This window comes from Theropithecus gelada, chromosome 5 (assembly GCF_003255815.1).
Source record: "Theropithecus gelada isolate Dixy chromosome 5, Tgel_1.0, whole genome shotgun sequence".
Lineage (NCBI taxonomy): Eukaryota > Metazoa > Chordata > Mammalia > Primates > Cercopithecidae > Theropithecus > Theropithecus gelada.
Genome location: NC_037672.1, coordinates 169,679,139 through 169,701,361, shown reverse-complemented (window position 1 = coordinate 169,701,361; position 22,223 = coordinate 169,679,139). Strand labels below are relative to the sequence as shown.

The following is a 22,223-nucleotide window of genomic DNA, read 5'->3' as shown; positions in this document are numbered from 1 at the left end:
AAATAAAAATTAATACTAAGAGTATCCCTCAAAACCACACAATTACATTGAACCTAAACAAGTTGCTCCTGAATGACTTTGGAGTAAATGGAAACAGAAACATAACATACTAAATCTCTATGATGCAAACAAGCAATATTAAAAAGAAAGCTTATGGCTCTGAACACCTACATTAAATTAACAATCTAACATTACACTTAGAGGAACTAGAAAAACAAAAACACACCAACCCCAAAATTAGCAGAAAAAAATAAATAATGAAAGTCAGAACAGAATTAAATGAAATTGAGACTCAAAAATCATTACAAATGATCAACAAAAAAAAAGTTGGTTCTTTCAAAGGATAAACAAGATCAATAGACTGCTAGCTAGATTAACAAAGATAAAAAGAAGATGCAAGTAAGCATAATTGGAAATAACAAAGAAGGCATTACAACAGATTCTGCAGACATAAAAAGGATCCTCAGAGACTGTTATGAACACCTCTGTGCATACAAGTTAGAAAATCTAGAGGACATGAATAAATTCCTGGAAGTACACAAACTCCCAAGATTGATTCAGGAAGAAATGGAAATACTGAATAGACCAATATCGAGTTCTGAAATTGAATCAGTAGTGAAAAACCAGCAAACAATAAAAGCCCAGACTAGATGGATTCACAGCCAAATTTTACCAACCATACAAAGAAGAACTGGTACCAATTCTATTAAAATTATTCCAAAAAATCGACGAGAAGGGACTCCTCTCTATCTCATTCCATGAAACTAGTATCACCCTGATGTCAAAATCTGACAAAGACACAATGAAAAAAGACAACTACAGGCAAATCACCCTGATGAACATAGACACAAAAATCCTCAATAAAATACTAGCAAACCAAATTCAGTCGTACTTCAAAAAGCTAATTCACCATGGGATGCTAATTCATTCCTGGGATGTAAGGCTGGTTCAACATATGCAAATCAATAAACATGATTCATCACATAAACAGAATTAAAAACAAAGCCCATATAATCATCTTAATAGATGTAGAAAATGCTTTTGATAAATCCCATTATCCTTTCTTGACAAAAACCCTCAATGAACTAGGCATTAAAAATATATATCAAAATAATAAAGACATCTATGATAAACCCATAGCCAATACCATACTGAATGGGCAAAAGCTGGAAGTATTTTCCTTAAGAACTGGAACAAGACAAGGATGCCCATCTTTACCACTCCTATTCGACATAGTACTGGTAGTCCTACTTTCTTTGGGCAAAAGAAAGAAACATAAAGCATCCAAATAGGAAAAGAAGTCAAATTACCTCTCTTCACTAATGATATGATTCTATGCCTAGAAAACCTCACTGACTCTGCCAAATGGCTTACAGACCTGATAAATGACTTCGATAAAGTTTCAGTATACAAAATCAATGTACAAAATTTAGTACTATTTTTATACACCAATAACATTCAAGCTGAGAGTTGAATCAAGAATGCAATCTCATTTACAATAGCCACACACACAAAAGCAAATGTAGGACTACACTAACCAAGGATGTAAAAAATCTCTATAAGGGGAACTACAAAACACTGATGAAAGAAATAATAGATGACATAAAAATGAAAAAAAAATTCCATGCTCATGGGTTGGAAGAATAGATATTGTTATAATAACCATACTATCCAAAACTATCTACAGATTCAATGCTATTTCTGTCAAATTACCAATGTTGTTTTTCACAGAATTAGAAAAAAACTATTCTCAAATTCATATGGAAGCAACAAAAGAGCCCAAATATAGCCAAGGCAATCCTAAGCAAATAGAACAGAGCCGGGGGTACCACATTACCTAAAATCAAACTGTTCTACAAGACTTCAGTAATTAAAACAGGAGGGTACTGGTACAAAAACACACATAGAGCATGGGAACAGACTGGAGAACCCAGAAATAAAGCAGCATGCCTACAATCAACTGATCTTGTACAAAGTGGACAAAAATAAGCAATGAGAAGAGAACTCCATATTAAATAAATAGTGCTGAGATAACTGGATATCCACTTGACAAAAATAAGCAATGGGAAAAGGACTTCCTATTCAGTAAATAGTGCTGGAATAACTGGATATCTATGTGCAGAAGAATGAAACTGGACTCCTACCTCTCACCATATACAAAAGTTAACTCAAGATAGATTAAAGTCTTAAGTGTACAACCTCAAACTATAAAAATTATAGAAGAAAATCTAGGAAATGCTTTTCTGGACATTGGCCTTGGCAAAGAATTTATGACTAAGAACTCAAAAGCAATTGCAACAAAACCAAACATTGACAAGTGTGGCCTATTAAACTTAAGAGTTTCTTCACAGCAAGAGAAACTATCAACAGAGTACACAGATACCCCACAGAATGAGAGAAAGTATTTGCAAACTATGTATCTGACAAAGGTCTAATATCTAGAATCCATAAGGAACCTAAATGAATCAACAAATAAAAAACAAATAACCCCATTAAAATGTGGGCAAAGGACTCTTCTCAAAAGAAGACATACAAATGGCCAAAAAACATATTGATACATGCTTAACATCACCAATTATAAGATAAATGCAAATCAAAACCACAATGAGATATCATCTCACACCAGTCAAATGGCTATTATTAAAAAGTAAAAATAGAGGCCGGGTACGGTGGCTCACGCCTATAATCCTAGCACTTTGGGAGGCCGAGGCAGGCAGATCACCTGAGGTCAGGAGTTCAAGATTAGCCTGGCCAAAATGGGGAAACCCCATTGCTATAAAAAATACAAAAATTAGCCAGGCATGGTGGCAGGTGCCTGTAGTCCCAGCTACATGGGAGGCCGAGGCAAGAGAATTACTTGAACCTAGGATGTGGGGGTTGCAGTGAGCCAAGATTGCACCATGGCACCAGCCTGGGCAACAGAGTGAGACTAGATCTCAAAAAAAAAAAAAAAAAAAAAAAAAAAAGGTAAAAATAGAATATGTCAGCAGGGCTGCAGAGAAAAAAGAACACTTATACACTGTTGGTGGGAATGTAAATTAGTTCAGCCACTAGGGAAAGCAGTTTGGAGACTTCTCAAAGAACTAAAAACAGAACTACCATGCTGGTGGTTGGTTGCTGGTTCTAAAAATAGAACCCAGCAATCTCATTACTGGGTATATGTCCAAAGGAAAATAAATCATTGGAAAATAAACCATTTTACCAAAAGACACATGCACTCACATGTTCATTGCAGCACTATTCATGATAGCAAAGACATTGAATCAACCTATGTGCCCATCAATGGTGGACTGAATAAAGATAGTGTGGTACATATACACCATGGAATACTTCACTGCCATAAAAAATGAACAAAATAATTTCCTTTGCAGCAACATGGATGCAACTAGAGGCCATTATTCTAAGCGTATTAATGCAGTAACAGAAAATCAAATACCACATGTTTTCATTTGTAAGAGGAGGATAAGCATTGGGTACACATGGAAATAAATAAGAGGACAAAAGTCATTGATCACTACAAGAGGGGTGGGGAGTAGGGGGTCAATGGTTAAAGAACTACCTATTGGATACCATGCTCACTATCTGGGTGATGCATTCATTTATAACCCAAACTGCAGTAGCACACAATATTCACTTGCAACAATCCTGCACGTGTATCCCCTGAATCTAAAATAAAAGTTGAACTTAAAAATAGATACTATAAAATAATACAAAAGATCAATGAACTGTAAAATTGATTTTTTTTTTTTTTTGAGACAGAGTTTTTTGCTCTTGTTGCCCAGGTTGGAGTGCAATGGTGCAATCTCAGCTACTGCAACCTCCGCCTCCCAGGTTCAAGCAATCCTCCTGTCTCAGCCTCCTGAGTAGCTAAGATTAGAGGCATGTGCCACCATGCCCAGCTAATTATATATTTTTAGTAGAGCCAGGGTTTCACCATGTTGATCAGACTGGTCTTGAATTCCTGACCTTGTGATCTGCCCACCTCGGCCTCCCAAAGTGCTGGGATTGCAGTTGTGAGCCACAGCGCCTGGCCAATTTTTTAAACAGGTAAGCAAATGTAACAAATCTTTAGCTAGACTAAGAATGGAGGAGAGAAGACTCAAATAAATAAAATTAGAAGTGAAAAAGTAGACTTAACAACTGAGACCTCAGAAGCACAAAGGATTGTTAGGGACTATTATGAACAACTATATACCAAAATATTGGAAACTTAGAAGAAATAGATAAATTCTTGTAAATACACAACCTATGAAGATTGAACCATGAAGAAAAAGAAAACCTGAAGAGATCAGTAATGAATAATGAAATCAAAGCAGTAATAGTCTCTCATCGATGAAAAGCCCAACACTTGATGGATTAATTACTGAATTCTACCAAACTTTTAAGGAAGAACTAACACCGATTCTACTGTAACTATTTCAAAAAATCGAAAGGAGGGAATTCTTCCAAACTCATTCTATAATGTCAATATTATCCTGATACTTAAACTAGACAAGTACATACACATACAAAATCTATAGGCCAATATTCCTCATAAACATAGATGTAAAAACCCTAAACAAAACATAATTCAATAAGACATTAAAAAGAACATTCACCATAATGAAGTGGGCTTCATCCTAAAGATGCAAAGATGGTTCAACATATGCAAATCAATAACTATGATATATCACACCAAGAGAATCAAGGACAAAAAGATTATGATCATTTGGTACATGCTGAAAAAGTATTTGGTAAAATTCAACATTCTTTTATGATAAAAACTTTTAACAAATTGGATATAGAAAGAAAATACTTCAATATGATAAAAGCCATACATTACAAACCCACATGTAAAATCACACTGAAAGGGGGAAAATTGAAAGCCTTTCCACTAAGATTTGGAACAAGACAAGAATGCTCACTTTCAACACTTTTATTTAACCTAGTTCTGAAAGTCCTAGCCTGAGTAATTAGGCAAGAAAAAGAAACAAAGGGCATCAAAGTTGTAACGGAAGAAGTCAAAATATCTTTGCAGATGACATGATCTTATTTTTAGAAAAACCTAAAGACTCCACTAAAAGTTCTTGGAACTGATGAATTAATTCAATAAAAGTTGCTTTACACTAACAGAAATCAATCTGAAAAGAAATCAAGAAAACAATCCCATTTATAATAGCTCAAAAATACCTATGAATAAATTTAACTAAAGAAGTGAAGTAATCTGTACAAATCAATGATGAAAGAAATTGAAGACACATAAAAAATGGAAAGATATACCATGGTCATTGATTGGAAGAATTAATGCTGTCAAAATCTCTACACTACCCAAAATGATATAAATAATTAATGTAATCCATATCAAATTACCAATGACATTCTTCACAAGAGACAGAAACAAATTCAAAAATTTGAAGGGAACAAGAAAAGGACCTAAATAGCTAAAGTGGTCCTGAACAAAAAGAACAAAGCAGGAGGCATCACATTACCTGATTTCAAATTATACCACAAAGCTATAGTAACCAAAATAGCATGATACTGGCATAAAAACAGATGCATACACCAATGGAACAAAATAGAGAACCCAGAAGTAAATCCATGCACTTACAGCCAACTCATTTTTGACAAAGGTGCCAAGAACATTCAATGGGGAAAAGTACAGTTTCTTCAATAAACGATGCTGGGAAAATGGGATATCCATAAGAAGAAAAATGAAATTAGATCTTTATCTTTGATCATATACAAAAATCAACCAAAAATAGATTAAAGACTTAACTATATGACCCCAAACTATGAAACTACTAGAAGAAAACGCTGGGGAAATACTACAGGACACTAGTCTGGGCAAAGATTTTTCTTGGGTAACACCTCAAAAGCACATGCAACAAAAGCAAAAATAGACAAATTTATATCAAGCTAGAAAGTTTCTGTAGAGCAAGGAAACAATCAACAAAGTGAAGAGACAACCTATAGGATGGGAGAACATATTTGCAAACTATCCATCTGACAAGGAAATAATAACCAGAATATATAATGAACTCAAACAACTCAATAGTAAAACCTCTCAAATAATTCAGTTAAAAATGAGCAAAATACCTGAATAGATATTTCTCAAAAGAAGACATACAAATGGCCAACAAGTATATAAAAAATGTTCAACATCTTTAGTCATCAGAGAAATGCAAATCAAAACCACAATGAGGTTATATCTTATCCAAGTTAAACTTGCTATTATTTCAAAGACAAAAAATTAAAAAATGCTGGCAAGGATGCAGAGAAAGGGAAATGCTCCTACACTGTTGGTGGAAATGCAAAGTAATATGGAAATTAGGGAAAAGAGTATGGAGGGTCCTCAAAATACTAAAATAGAACTACTATATAATCTAGTAATCCTACTGCTGGGTATATTTTCAAAAGAAAAGGAATCAGTATGTAGAAGTGATATCTGCATTCCCGTTTTTTTGTGGCGATGGTCTCAATAGTTACCTGTGTCCATCATTGGATGAATGGATAAAGAAAAGGTAGTATATACACACAATGGAATATTATGCAGTCATAAAAAGGAATGAAATACTATCATTTCCAGGCACATAGATGGAATTGAAGGTCATTATTTTAAGTAAAATAAGTCAGGCATAGAAAAACATCCCATGTCCTAGTTCATATGGGGAGCTAAACAAGTTGATCTCATGGAGGTAGAAAGTAGACTGGTGGTTACCAGAGGCTGGGAATAGAAGGGAGTGGGGGTGGGGAGGGGGTAAAAAGAGAATTTGGTTAATGAGTACAGAAATACAGTTAAATAGAAGATATGCATTCTAGTATTTGATAGTACTGTAGTGATATAGTTTGGTTGTTTGTCCCCTCCAAATCTTATGTCAAAATATGGTCCCCAGTGTTGGAGGTGAGGCCTGGTGGGAGGTGTTTGGATCATGGGGAATGGATTCCTCATGAATTAGGTTTAGCGCCATCCCCTTGCTGGTGAGTGAGTTCTCGTGAGATCTGGTTGTTTACAAGTGTGTAGCAGCTCACCCCTGTGTCTCTTGCTCTTGCTTTCACCATGTGACATGCTGACTCCCTGTTGCCTTCCACAATGATTAAAAACTTCCTGAGGCCCTTACCAGAAGCAGATGCCAGCACCACCTTCTTGTGCAGCCTGCAGAACTGTGAGCCAATTAAACTTCTGTTCTTTGTAAATTACCCAGTCTCAGATATTTCTTTATAGCAATGCAAAAATGGCCTTACACAAGTAGGGAGATTATAGTTAACAATAATTTATTGTATATTTCAAGATAGCTAGAGGAGAAGAATTGTAATATTTCCAACACAAAGAAAAGATGAATGTTTGAGGTGATGGATATCCCAGTTACCCTGATTTGATCATTATGCACTGTATACATGTATCAAAATTTCACATGTACCCCACAAATGTGTATGATGATTATATATCAAGAAAAATAAAAACAAAAACCAGAAAAGAAAGAAACTACAAGAGCTCACTTGGGAAGGTGACATGTCTATTATCATTATTAAGTCATCCCAGAACATAGGTCACAAAGCAACATGCTGATATTCTATCAGAATTGTCAAAATTCTGTAGACATAGTGTGAAGAGGGTCTTGGAGCTTACCTTAAAAGAGATTTCATACTGTTCTCCGCCCCAGATTTCTAAACCTGGATCATAGCCACCCAATTCCCAAAACCATTTCCGATCCACAGCAAAGAGACCTCCAGCCATAACAGGAGACCTGTGAAATGAACAAAATAATCTTTAAAGGACTATGAACATTACAGACAACGGCATTTTGCTTGGGAAAAAAGTAAAATTCAAGATATGTTTTAGTGGTCAGCTGTGTGGAACTTTTCAGCACTGGTTTTCTATAAGTGGATATAGGGTTCTCTTGAGTCTGTCACCAAAGTGGACATGGGTGGGGATGGAGAAAAATTCTTGTGAGCATTAAATATTTGCAGTTCAAGTTTTAATGCAACAATTGCCCTGCAGAGCCACATTTGCTCCACTTGTTTGTCATTAATGAGAAATATTACTACATGAGTAATAATGACCCATAAAGTGAGAAATATCACTCAATTTTATGGTTTTCCCCCAGACTAAAGGGATCTTATTCTATCAGACAGATAAAAGTATTGAAAATGCTTTTGTAGACAATATCTTTGAGTAATCTCTCAGTACGCATTCACCAAGCATCTACTATGAACAGGTCATGTCCAATTTACAAACTACAAATCGCCTAGTTAGAATAAAATAAGCAACCAGAATTAGTTGTTTAATGTGCTAAAGTTGAAATTTAAACTAAGTCTTTTCATTTTATACTATTCTTTTTAGGCCTTCTCTGCCTTTCTAAGAACTATTAATTTTGATTAAATAATAATTTTCAAGTATTCCACTCATGCTAGGATGCATTCATGTAATAAGATAATTATAACTACTTGGTGGGCCCTGCCCTAAGTGTTTTTGCAGTTCAAAGGTGTTCTTGTTTATTTATTTTTTGACTGCTCACTATGCGCTGGGCTAAAGGATAAGATCTATATCTAATTACCTTGATCAATCCTCACAACGACCCTGTGAACAACAAACATCCCTATGCACGGTTCGAGGAATCACGCAGAAGAGGTGGAATGTTGCCCAAGACTGAGGCTAGTGTGCAGTGAGGCTGGGCCAGGGCTCTTTACCACAACACTGTTTCTGTTTCAAAGTTTGGAGGCGAAGAGAGATAACTACATACAAATGGATATGAAACAGAAAACACCCTTATGCAGATCAAGCAAATCGATAAAAACACATAATTGATGTGACAGTTTTGAAAATTTTTTTGAAATAAAGGATATTTATAAATAACAGTACATTTTAAATGTTGATATACACAAAAAGATATGCATAACCATAGTAGACACCAATTTATTGGTCAACTGAGAACTTAGTCTTGGTAATGCTTTATGAGCCACTTGGAGAACATAAACCTGAATCTGTCTTCAGTGTATTATATAATTCAAAGACTTTGCATGCTAAGATGGTACCTGATTTAATTACTTCAGTCTAGGAATTTTTTGAAGATGTAGGCTTTATGCAGACGAAGAGATTGCAAGACTGGAAGAGGGATTTAGGTTTTTCCCCAGGAAAGTGGGCAGAATTCAGAAAATAATATAAAGAAACTCTCTCATGTAATTTTTTATTTTGTTTGTAATAAAAATCCAAGAATCATATGTGCCTTACTTTATCCCTCTCTCTAGCAGCCTGATCTTTTCCCATTTTTCACCCACTGAATTTCAGAGAGGAATTACAACTGAAGCTGCAACAAACTAGGATTGTAACATTTATCGGGTGCAGTTCCCCAAAGAACACTTTACCAATTGTAAGCATTGCTTCTGCAAGTGTTAGTTATAAGTAGTCAGAAATTCTCAGTATTATTTAAGCTGAACTGCAAATAGAAAAGTCCCAAGTCATACAAATATATTCTTATTTGATTGTGTGAAAGATGAGACAAAGTGCACCAGAACTTACACTGTGCACAATGAATCCCAAAACTAGAACTACCAGAGGTATGGTGTTAAAGATATTGGGCAAGAAAAATTCTAGGTTGGGTTTTTATTGCAAATTGTTAGAAACACAATAATCTTGTTTTCTTAATGAATTTATAAAAAACTCATGCAGTGTATCTCAGGTTATTTTAGACATATAATAACATAAATTCAGATGGATCTCCTGTACCTTTATTGATGTTCCTACAAAGACCTAAATGAATTAGTATCTCCTGTCTTGACTGGTGTGAATGACAGGTAAGAAATAAACTTTTTATTTACTGTATTTATGTCTTTACTCATATTTGTCCGTGAGTTTTAAAAACAGCTTAATTGTTGTGTAATTGATGTACAATTGATTGCACATATTTTAAGTGTACAATTTGATAGATTTTGACTTGTGTGTATCTCCATGCAGCCGTCACTGAAAATGGACCTATCTGTTATTTGTCAAAGTTTCCTTATGTCTCTTTGTAATCTCTTCTCATTTCCTTCCACAGGCAATGACTGATCTGCTTTCTGTCACTGTAGATTAGTTTGCATTTTCTACAATTTTATATATATAGAATTACACAGTATACATGTTTTGGGGGGTCTGGCTTCTTTCATTCAGTATAACTATTTTGAGATGCATCCATGCTGTAGCATGTATCAATTTTTCATTATTTTTAATTGCAGAGTAGTATTCTATTTGCATGAATTTACCGCAATTGATTATCCATTCACCTGTTAATGGATGTTTGGGTTGTTCCCATTTTGGGATATTACAAATAAAGCTGCCATAAACTTTGTGTACTAATCTTTGTGTGGATATGTGCTTCCATTTCTCCTGGAAAATTGCTAGAAGTGGAATAACTAGATCATGTAGTAGGTATGTCTAATCTTTGAAGAAACTGCCAAACTGTTTTCCAGAGTGGCTGTACCACTTTCTATTCCTGGAAGCAGTGTTGAGTTCCATTTGCTTCAAGTCCTCACCAAGACTTGTTATGGTCAGTCTTGAAGTTTAGTCATGATAATAGGTGTATAGTGGTATCTTCTTTTGGTTTTATTTTGCATTTCCATAATTATTAATAATGTTAACGTGTTTGTATCGTTTCTGTTTTTTCCTAGTAAGTCTGGCTAGAGGCTTATCAATTTTGTTAATCTGTTGAAAGAACTAACTTTTGTTTTCATTGATTTTTCTCTATCGTTTTTCTGTTTTATATTTCATTGATTTCTCTTTAGTCTTTATTATTTTAATCCTTCCGCTTACTTTGGATTTAATGTGCTCTTCTTTCCTGGTTATTTAAGGTGGAAACTGAGATAACTGATTTGTGACTTTTTAAAAATATAGGTGTTTAGTGCTATAAATCTCTTCCTAACTATTGCTTTAGTAGACTACTACAAATATAAGAATACATCATGTTATTTTTTTCATTCAGTTCAAAATATTTTCTAATTTCTCTTTTATTTTTTGACATATAGGTTATATAGAAGTATATAATTAGTTTCTGAATATTTGGGGAATTTTTTGGGGATCCTTTGGTTATTAATTCCCAATTTAATTCCATTGTGGTCAGAGAATATACTTGGTATGACTTGAATTCTTTTAAATTTATTGTGACATTTTAATGACCTAGAATATGGTCTATCTTGGTAAATGTTCCATGTGTATTTGAAAAGGATGTGTATTCTATTCCTGTTGGGTACAGCATTCTACAAATATTTATTAGGTCAAGTTGGTTGACAGTGTTGTTCGAATCTCCTATATTCTTATTGATTTTACATCACCTTGATGTATCAATTACGGAAAGAGGGGTATTGAAATCTATGACTATATTCTGGATTTGTTTATTTCTTCCTGCTATTCTGTCAGTTTTTTGCATCATGTTTCTGTAGCTCTCTTAATAGGTGCATACATGTTCAGGGTTTTTTTTTGTTGTTGTTGTTTTTGATGAATTAACTTTATTATCGCTATGAAATGACTTTTATTATCCCTAATAATATTCTTCACTCTCTCATCTATTTTGTCTTGATATTATTGTAGTCACTCCAGCTTTATTTGGATTTGTGTTATCTGAATACTAGTATTTATAACTTTTTCTATCTTTTTACTTTTAAACTCTTTGTGTCTTTACACTTAAAATAGTTTTCTTATGGGTAACATATGCTTGCATCTTGCATTTCAACTGTGTTATTTAGATCACTTACTTTCAATATGATTATTCGTGTGTTTAGGTTGAAATCTATAATCTTCCTCTTTCTCTTCTATTTGTCTCACCTGTTGTTTTCTTTCCCCTTTTTTTTTGTCTTCCTTTTGATTAACTGGATATTTTTCATAATTTCATTTATTATCCTTTTTGGCATAACAGTACTCCTTGTTTCTTCATTTTAAGTGGTTTCTTTATCGTAATGGTTTATGGCATATATCTTTCTTTGATCACAGTTTATGTTCCAGTGATATTATGTCACCACACATATATTATAAAAAGCTACTGAGAGTATGGCTGCATTTCTCTTCCCCCAGTCTATGTCTTTGTTATCACACATTTTACTTTTACACATGTTTTAAATCCCCATGTTGTATTATTATTATTTTTGTTTAATTGGCCAATTACCTTTTAAAAAGATTTAAATAATATTTTATTATGAACACCATTTTGTATAGATGAAATTATATTATGAACACCTTTTCTGTATTCTGTTGGAAATAAGTGGCTCTAAGGAAAATTTAAATTGTGACGTATTATGCACAACTGAGTTTGTGGATTAAAATTCATACTCCACCACCAAAATAGGAGTTAAGTATTATGCAGTGTTGTACTGAAGTTAACAAGGATGACTGCTTCCCTCATATATTAAAGATAAAAGATTTTAATGTGTCACACTGTTTTTTCATTAGAGGAAATGAAAAAGAGTAGTTTATTAGTTTGAGCATGTTCTTCCAGTCTTTTGCTTTAAACATAATATTAATGACTTGAAACTTTAGCTATGGGCTCCATTTCCTACAATCTCTCACTTGTTTATTTTCACATTGTTTGTTTTCTTGCAAAATATTCTTGCTATTTTTGTTTCCCTGAAAGTGTTAACACATTGCAAGTGTGTTCTAATGTGGCTCTGTGTCCATGTAACTTTCAACATATTAACGTACTTTATGAATATTGCTCACAATATCACAAATCAGGCTTTGAGTTTTGCTACTAATACAAACCTGTTATCCATGAGATGCCTTTTAAAATTAATATGATCATGAAGCAACATGTTCTTACTGAAGATTTTTTATTCTACAGGCCATAGAAATACATGACTTTTCTGAATATTTAGTAGAAATCAATTTTCTATTTTATGTTAAGTCTGTTAAATAAGGTAATAAATATGCTTTCCTTTTTACTTATGGTAGACTAATTTACTTTTCTATAACAATTTTTACATTCTAAACTTAGCTAAATTTTAAATTAATGAGGCTATACGGTAAAGTGTACTAAAACCATTCTTCATTCGGTATCAGCAAGAAACTCTTTATGTTTTCATCTGTGAATGCATTTTTCAAAGTGTGTGGTTGGTCATCTTCTCTAAACCAAGATACAGTACTTAATGCTTGTAGCCTTGAGTGACTCCTACAGTATTCTGAGGAGTTGCTGATCTTCCTAATATTCTCTGTTTCACATATTGACTCTCTATGCCGTAAATGAAAAAAATGGTGGAGTTTAATTAAAAAAAATTATCTGGGCTGGGCGCGGTGGCTCAAGCCTGTGATCCCAGCACTTTGGGAGGCCGAGACGGGTGGATCACGAGGTCAGGAGATCGAGACCATCCTGGCTAACACGGTAAAACCCCTTCTCTACTAAAAAATACAAAAAACTAGCCGGGCGAGGTGGCGGGCGCCTGTAGTCCCAGCTACTCGGGAGGCTGAGGCAAGAGAATGGCGTAAACCTGGGAGGCGGAGCTTGCAGTGAGCTGAGATCCGGCCACTGCAGTCCAATCTGGGCGACAGAGCGAGACTCCGTCTCAAAAAAAAAAAAAAAAAAAAAAAAAATTCTCTGGCTTATTTTTGCCTACTTTCTCACATTTTCAGACAACAGTATTTCAAGTTTTAATGCATCTTGTATAATCTTCGGGGATCAGGATAATAAAAAATGACGTTATATTGAAAGATAAACATATATAAATAAATTTATTTAAAAAATTACTTACTATTAAAACTTAGGTTCAGTAAACTAAAGGAGACTGCCAATTTGACCTCTTAGAAAATAAAATGGCTCACAATTTCCTTTCATTTCAGTGGCCACAGTGAGCATTCCGGACATGTGGCTTGCAATGTGAATTTGATCAGCAATGAAACGGCACAGTTTCCCTCAGGACTCAGTTAAGCCAAGTCTATAAGCATAAAGATGAACCACATAATTTTCAATTATATAACCAGAAATCTTTAGTTGGCCCATGACTCAGAACACTTGCAGCTAAAATATAATTATTTTCAACTAGAATTCAATTGTGGAGTAAAATGATATTTCAGGTTAAAACACTGTTTTTAAACACTTTGTCCTTTGAAGTATGAAAGCATTGCTTAAATGAGAATTTTGAAAAGAGTGACTAAATAACTACAGATACATTCATTTGTATGATTTATCTTTAAAAATTACCATTTTTGTATAATTTGTTTACTTTTTATGGTATCACGAGGTTCTATGGGGATGAGAGAGGACTATTGTTCTGGTATGCAAGGAGATGATCACCCTATGGGCAAAGATAGAAGCTGTTCCTGGGCTGGGAGAAATGTGTCCTCTTTGGAAGGCCAGGATGCAGAAGTGGAGGAAAAAATGGATTCCAATCATAGAAGGCTGTGCTTTCTCCTGACTCATCCATCTTGGGACGACAGATGTATAATGGGAGAAATGGCTCCGATAGCGTGGGAACTAACAAATTGTGTAAGTGAAGAGGTTTCCCACCAAGTGCCCAGGCCTGGGCCCGGAGACAGCAGTGCTGAGTAAACCAAGGGTTACTCTCCGCCCCATGGACTCTGAGGAAGTATTGAATAAATGAATGATCTATGTCTTAGCAGCATTTCACTTCCTACTTCTTCCACTAGACTGCACCAAACTGCTGGAATTTTTATTTTTTTAAACAGTAATAAGTGGCAACAACAGTGAAAATAGCAACAAACAGAGGTTTTCTGCTTTTCCTTCTGAGAAACAATAGTTAACTTGGATTGTATTCCAGGAATGAGGGGTTCTTTGACTTACCAGTAGAGGACAGACTCCCAAAGTAACAGCATTAATAAGATGGGGATCTCAGATTTGTTAAATCTGAACTAAATGGAATGCAACTCTATGTTAGATGGTAAGAACAATGGTCCCAGTGAATCGTGGCTTCGGTGTCCATGCCCTTGTGTGGTACACTCCTACACTGACTGGCTTGGCCAGGTGACTTGGTGTAGCCAACATCAACAAATGTGGTGCAAGCACAGGTCTTATGCACTGAGGCTTGCACCCGTTCTTACTGCTTCAGGAAGCCTGTTGGAGACACGTGGCCCAGATGACAATCAGCACCAACTATCAGGTATGCAAGTGAGATGGTCTTAGATCACCCAGCTCCAGCTGAACCACCAGATGCCCAGCACCCCATGAAAGACACCAGGTACAGGGCGACCAACTGTCCCAGTTTGCTTGAGACTGATGAGTCTCCCCAGATGCTGAACTTTTAGTGCTAAAACTGGGAAAGTCCCAGGCGAACAAGATAAATTGTTCACCCTATTTAAGAGACCAACAGAACAACCATTTAGTCAAGCTTTGTCTGAATTTCTGACCCTAAGAACAGTGAACGAACAAAATGGTTGCTGTTTGAAGCCACTGGGTTCTGGGACGGTTTGTGGTATACCCATAGATGGCAGATAACAGACCTCATTTTGAGATTCAAGCTCTTAAAGGAAGATGTATTAGCATTTCCATTATGTTACTGACAGAAGAAAATAGCTCTTGATAGACGACAGGCTTTTGGGTAGTTTCTTTATTTCTAAAGTCTCTCTGAAATAGGCTCATTGTTTTGGGGTCATTTTGAAAAGTTCTCTGCACTCATATGCTAGGGTATATTGCAAAGCATAACTGGATTTACTGGATTTCAGAGCTTCTGAAAATGAAAGTGGAAGCTGCTCCTTAAAAATAAAAAAAGCTCTCTGTTTTCCTAGATTTACAAATGCAAATGCAAATGTTTAGAAAAGAGTTAGTAGAAAAGGAATAAGGCCAACTAGTTATCCAAAAGCAGGTGGCAGAATTATGACTCCTCAGCTTTTTGGATAAGATGAGGAAGAAAACAAAATTATAAATCATGGTACAAATTTTGTGCTATTTTGTACCATGATTTATAATTCTGTTTTTATCACACACATAATGACATATCATACTGTTATGGTTTAAAAGGTTTTATAAGATTGAATACGCTTTTTGCTGCTTACTTCATATGTAGAATAGTAGACTCCTCTGTGAAAGGATATAAAGACTTGATGGAAATCTTGTGTATGTCAGTACCAATTATATAAGGCATTAAACCAAACTATAGCCATAAATATTGTGTGAGGGCCTCGGTTTGATGTTTCAATTAAGCTGTTGGTTCTGAAGTGGCTCAGAATATTGCTGCCTCCATATCTTCAGTGGTTGGCACTGATCTTTATATGAGATGAAATTGAAAACCGTGGATGCCTCTAAAGGACTACATCAACAATGTTAGTGGGTTCAGGAGGTAAATAGATAAGATGCTGTAAAGATTTTTTCAGCCTTAGTCTTCTGTTATGTGACCAAGATGCTTTGTCCCTCAGTTACTTTTATGTGGTCAAAAATGTTTGTGTGTGTGTGTGTGTGTGTTTATGTATGAGCAAAGGGAGGATCTAACAACAATGGAGGGTTCCAAAATTCCCTTCCTCGTTCCTACAGTAAGTAATAGATGGCTTCACCTGGTGGATAGAGCTGATCTTTCCTGCTGTTTAGTGGGTGGATGATAAACAATCTGCTGGGGTCACCCACACTCCACTCCTAAAAATGGCAGAACACATCTTGTCTCCTTTGAAGAAATCGCCTCAAAGGTGTCTGGGGACATACAAAGTGGAAATACGATGGCTTATTTTCTTAAGTCATTTCCTGTCCATTTCTCTCTGAGGAATGAGAAGGATTGGCACCTCGGCTTAAAGTATAGATTTGGGTTTCTTTTTATGTTCCAAAATTATGCCCCTAGTCTAATTATCCAGTAATTCTTATTGGATTCATTCATTTCTAATTTCTAAGCGACCTTAGATTCACATTACATAATAGGATAATGACCTTGGTAATGTTTCAATTATTAATCATTTTCTTATGCAATCTCAGTGCAAACTCATCCTGCCTGAGAGGAGAAGTGAGGTCACATTAACACTAATAGCCAGATGACAAGGGTCTTTGGGTCCATCTGTGTGATAGCAGTGCTTCAGTGTTTTGCCCATTGGATTCTCCTGGTTTTCTGAGAGTCCCCAGGGATGTGACCATATCCTCAGAAACAAGTCTGCTCGTGCTTTTCTCCTCTGGCCCACGAAGTCACCTTGCTATGGTGCCTGTTGCCAGCCCCCTCCAGCTGGTAGCTGCTCTGCCAGCCGTGGTCAGACCCCGCTGCTCGTCCCCTGGAGTGGCCTTTCTGGGGAAGGTCGCCCTGGGACCTAGGCCTAGAGCTGTGTGTCCTGTCCTAGGCTTGAGTGCTAAAGTCACACTGCGAATACCCCGAGCTTCACAAAGTCTTCTGTCAAAACAACTTTTTCTCTTTTGGAATTCACCTTGCTCTCCACAGGGGCCACCATGCAGTCTCTCAGGCCAGACGGGAGCAGATGCCATCGTGTCACCTTGAGGTTCCCCTTATTGTCTTTGCTCCTCTCCCAGCTTCCCAAATGCTTCTGTAATTCTTTAGCTTAAAAAAACTGCCAACCGCACACCTAGCGACACATGTAAATAGATGCCCCAGGGTGTCACCAGCTCACCAGCACTGTCAGTCTCTGAATCCCAGTTTGGGCTTAGCAAAGCTACCTAGCTTCTCTTACATAAAACATAGATTAGATCTCATAACATTATCAGGATGGGACTCTGAAACCCTCCCGTTTCCCACCTCGTTTGTCCTCCAACATGACCTTTGCCCTTTTCCAAATCCACAATTTGGTACGGAGGGGTCCCTGAGACACTGGCACAATGTTGATGAGTGCACACTACTGGGCTTTAGCTTCCGCATCCCGTCTTAATTCTAGTCTATCTGTTTCCACATTCCCTTACACTCTCCAACTAACACTGGAAGGATCCTTTCCCATTGCTCTCCCCTCTTTAGTCCAGGCTCTTATCTCTCCCATAAACACCAACATCAAAATGTGATGTGAAATGGCAGAGCAAATCACTGACTTCATGTGTATTGGAGAATGTTAAAAACTGAAAGTACCCAGCGTAGAGTGGAGAGCCTTTCTTCTAGGATACAAATAGAACTTTTCATTCATGGAATAAATGCTTGTTATTAAAATCCAAGCATGCTTGAAACTGCAGGAAAGCTTGTTTTATGCTTCATTTATTTAATACACATTTGACAGTTTCTTCTTATGAAAACATTACTCCTTCATCTTAGTAAGGAAGGCAAAATATGCTTTTTCTCTACAGCACTGATTGCAACTCAAAGGCAATTTTGGTGTCACTTTCTGACACTTTATATCAAGCAAAAATTTACTGCATGTGGCATGGATTTTTTAATACCTCTGATCAGCCCTTTATCTTTTAATAAATTTATACTGTATGTTTACACCCTGCTTAATGACCTTAATTTCTTAAAAACAAAACAACAACAAAAAAACAGGACCTGAGGAAAAGAATTCTTAAGCAAAAAGTCTATAACTATAACTTATCAAAAGTCTGGAAAAAAGCATCACCTTATTTGCCCCTCTAGGTCAAGCCTATCCACAAAGAAGTTTCATCTTACTCTGACAGGAGGGAAAAACAGCACCCTTGTTATGTTCTGTTTCTACCTGTCTCCCTCACGATCTATGGCAGCTTTGAAACACGTTCACAAAATCTTCGACCATTTCTGATTGAGAAGTGGAGTCTGTGTCCCTCCTTTTGAATCTGGGTGTGATTGTGGGTGCTCTGACCCATGGAGGATGGCAGACTTGACCCCCATGACTACCGAGGTGCTTTATGAAAGACCATGTAGCTCCTGTCTCGTTTGTTGGAACATTTGATCTTGTAGCTCTGAGTTATCATGAGAGAATTCAGCCTACATGGAAGCCACCAGGCTAGGAGGAAGCACTGAATGTTGAGAGTCTTTGTAACACATTAAGTAGCATGGTTTTGATTGGGAACTTCCAGTTGTTATTCTTTCCTCCATCATGGAGACTGGTGGAAGGGTCTTTCCTTGCATAAATGCAAACACAAAATTTTGTATAAAGATTCAAGGGAATTATAGATGCTCCTGGAAGGCCAATCCAGCAAAGTTTATGAATCTTGGGTTAATAATTTTAGCTGGTATGTGACTGGGTACCACTGAATAATTTTAATGAGACTAATACATGCAGGTTTCTGTTTTGATTGGAGTACTTGGATGGCATAGCGAGGGTGAGGGTGACAACACCAGAGCAGAGAGCCCCATTGGGAGGTAATGGCAGTCCAGGAGAGATGAGGCACTTTTGCTATTGCTGTGGAAACTAATATAAATAGGATGAATATTTAAGAGGTAAAATTGTCAGGATATGCTGATTGACGGGAGAGGTGGGGTGGCATAGGCCTGTAACGAGTTAAGAAAAGAGGACATGCAAGTGTAACAGAAATAGAAAAGATCAAGCTAAGATTACAGTTTTGGGTCAGAAAGTAAGATCTGCCTACAAAGAAGTGAAATTTCTTTTCTGGTTTGACTCTTAAGTGGACTCCAAAAGAAATCTGGGAAAATGAGTTCCGAAAATGTTTCCTGTAGTTACTCTTTGGAACAATCTCCTGAGGCTAAACAATGTGCTATTCTTTTTTGAAGGATAATTTATTTGGATGGATATTTCTGCATTTTTCTTTATTTAAAGTCTCACTACATTGTAGTGCATCTTGCATTTTTAGGAGAAGATATTTACATTAAAACTCAAGCATGCTGATTTAGAAATCACATTAAAATAGAAATGCTTAAAATAATTGAGATGAACAGAAGGTAATTAGAATAAACTTCTACTAATTTGTCCTAATTGAGGGGAAGGGCAGTCAAAATTCATCAAAATCAGAAGTACAGGATGCTGTTTTCATTCACATTTTTATCCTAAAAATAATCTGAGGAAAAAAAATAGTTTCTCCCCCCATCACATAATTGCTTCCTATTTCTGTTCTGCAAATTAGCATGAAGGATACATGTAATCAAAACTCTACTTCTTATGACCACTGTGGACACAAATCAGTGTTGTTATAGCAGAAATGAATCTCCAAATATCTCTGTATCTTTTTGTTTAGAATATACTAAACTTCCTGGGCTCAGTGGCTCATGCCTGTAATCCCAGCACTTTGAGGGCCGAGGAGGGCGAATCATCTGAGGTCAGGAGTTTGAGACCAGCCTGACCAACATGGTGAAACCCCGTGTCTACTAAAAATACAGTATTAGCCGGGTGTGATGGTGCATGCCTGTACTCCTAGCTACTTGGGAGGCTGAGGTGGGAGAATCGCTTGAACCCGGGAGGTGGAGTTTCTGGTGAGCCAAGATCGCGCCATCGCACTCCAGCCTGGGTGAAAGAGCAAAGCTCTGTCTAAAAAAACAAAACAAAACAAAACAAAAACAAACAAACAAAAAGCTGTACTAAACTTTACCAGTCTCTCCTAACTGACCATTGAGAAACAATTGTACCATTTGCCTTGAAGGACAATTTTGAGTGTTATTTCTCAACTTTTACATATACAATATAACACACACACACTCACACGCACACACACACACACCCTAGAGTCAGAGACTATAGATCCTACTGTTCCCTCTGTTGGGCTAAAAAGTGTGAATGTGAAGCCTGGAACATGCATGCCTAAAGTATGGAAAAAGAATGAAGGAAAAGTAGATCAGTATAGCCATATCTAAAGAGCCTGTTTGCTGGGTCCATCTCCTGCTTGGGAAGACTGAGACACAGGAGGGCACGTAACCCTGTTTCTGTCGGGGCACATTCATCACTCACAATGGAGTTTCTGAAACCAGGTAAGAATGGGTTCAACTTGTGGGGACGCCAGTTTGAATGTTCAACAACCTGGAGGAAATAAAATAAAAGCTTTATTTTCATCTTTATTATCTCCTGAGGAAGGGACAAAAAGGAGTTGTTTTAGAAGGCCTGGCCCTTGGCATGGCTTGGGACCAGAGGTAAGTAGGGTATGGAGCAGAAACTCTGAGAAGAGAGAGAGGCAAAGCCTTACCCCAATACCCTCTTACTTAATTTTTTTTTTTTTTTTTTTGGCATTTGTAGTTGTAGCCTCCCAACTCCGTGAGCCAGCAGATGAAATACTCTGGGTCTGAACAAAACATGTTTGTAAATCATTTGTAAGAATATCCACATTTAATGTCAATATGAAACTGTGCCCTCAATTGTCCTTGTCTCTTTCCCAAGTTATTTTTAGTGGGTCCAGAGAATAGCATACAAGTTTACATGGAATTTACTCCATGACACTTTCTGAGTAAGTACTTTCTTATTTTAATCCTGGTCACTTTCTCTAATAATCCTGAGATGAATTTATCATGTGCTTGTAATGTCGTTAAAGATTTATCATCAGTAAACCAGGTGTCTCTGTCATAGGCTGGTCTGAACTGTTCAACTATCTCCAAATCAGAGCAGGATCTGCTTAGCTCTGTAGCTCACACTGCCCTGTAATCTGTTCTGTTGCAGCTGAAAGTTTTGAGGAGCAAACTTTTCATTTCATATCAAACCTATAAAACTATTCCTCATAACAGGGACCAAAGAGAGAAATGCACACAGGCCCTGGGCCAAAGCGAAAGGCTATTACCTGAAATAGTCTTGTGTTGTAAAATACAGAAGAAATGGATTCTTTGCCCTGACGTCATAAAAAAATACTTTACAATTTTAAACCCACCAGTAACAAAAATATGTACAATTACAGCAGTAAAAGAACAATATAGAAATTTGCTCAGGCTGGACATGGTGATTTAAGCCTGCAATACTGGTGGTTTGGGAGGCTGAGGGAGGAGCATTACTTGAGGCCAGGCTTTCAAAATCAGTCTGGGCAACATACTGAGACCCATCTTTAAAAGCAAATAAAAAAATTAAAAAAAAAAACAATAAATTTGTTCAAATGGTAGGCTCTCTTTGACTCCTAGGATCTTAATGATCCTTAAATGTTCTTGTGGTTCCCAGGAAAAATACTTAGGGGTACTCTGGAATTTCTATCTTTTACAAACACCTGATGATGATGATAATGATGATGACAGTAAAGGTCACCTGGACCTGTGGATTTCAGAGCAAATACCAGGGTGTGTGGACTGAGGGAAAAGAAGAAGGGAATTAGCAAATGAAAGAAGTGAAGAACAATCCACTCTGTGTCATGAGTAGGCTATGTCATATCTTTGTCTATTTGGATGAGTCTTTCCAGAGCCTAAGAAGGGGAGACTAACACATGTGAATGTATTGATTAGTTTACGCAGGGGCCGATTTCTCCATTTCTAGAGTAGAGGGTAGAATCCACTTCATGGGAACCAGACAGAATGAGGTGGAGGAGAGAATTGTT

At 36.6% G+C, this 22,223-nt stretch overlaps 1 protein-coding gene across 3 annotated transcripts in view; it reads right to left on the bottom strand.

The window, feature by feature from the left end:
- The window catches only part of GALNTL6 (polypeptide N-acetylgalactosaminyltransferase like 6), a 1,222,748-nt gene that overhangs the window by 140,885 nt on the left and 1,059,640 nt on the right, over positions 1–22,223 (bottom strand). For all 3 annotated transcript variants that reach the window (XM_025385422.1, XM_025385423.1, XM_025385424.1), the window contains one exon: positions 7,607–7,724. In XM_025385422.1, coding sequence (XP_025241207.1) covers positions 7,607–7,724 — 118 coding nt within the window. The remainder of the gene's footprint in view (positions 1–7,606; positions 7,725–22,223) is intronic.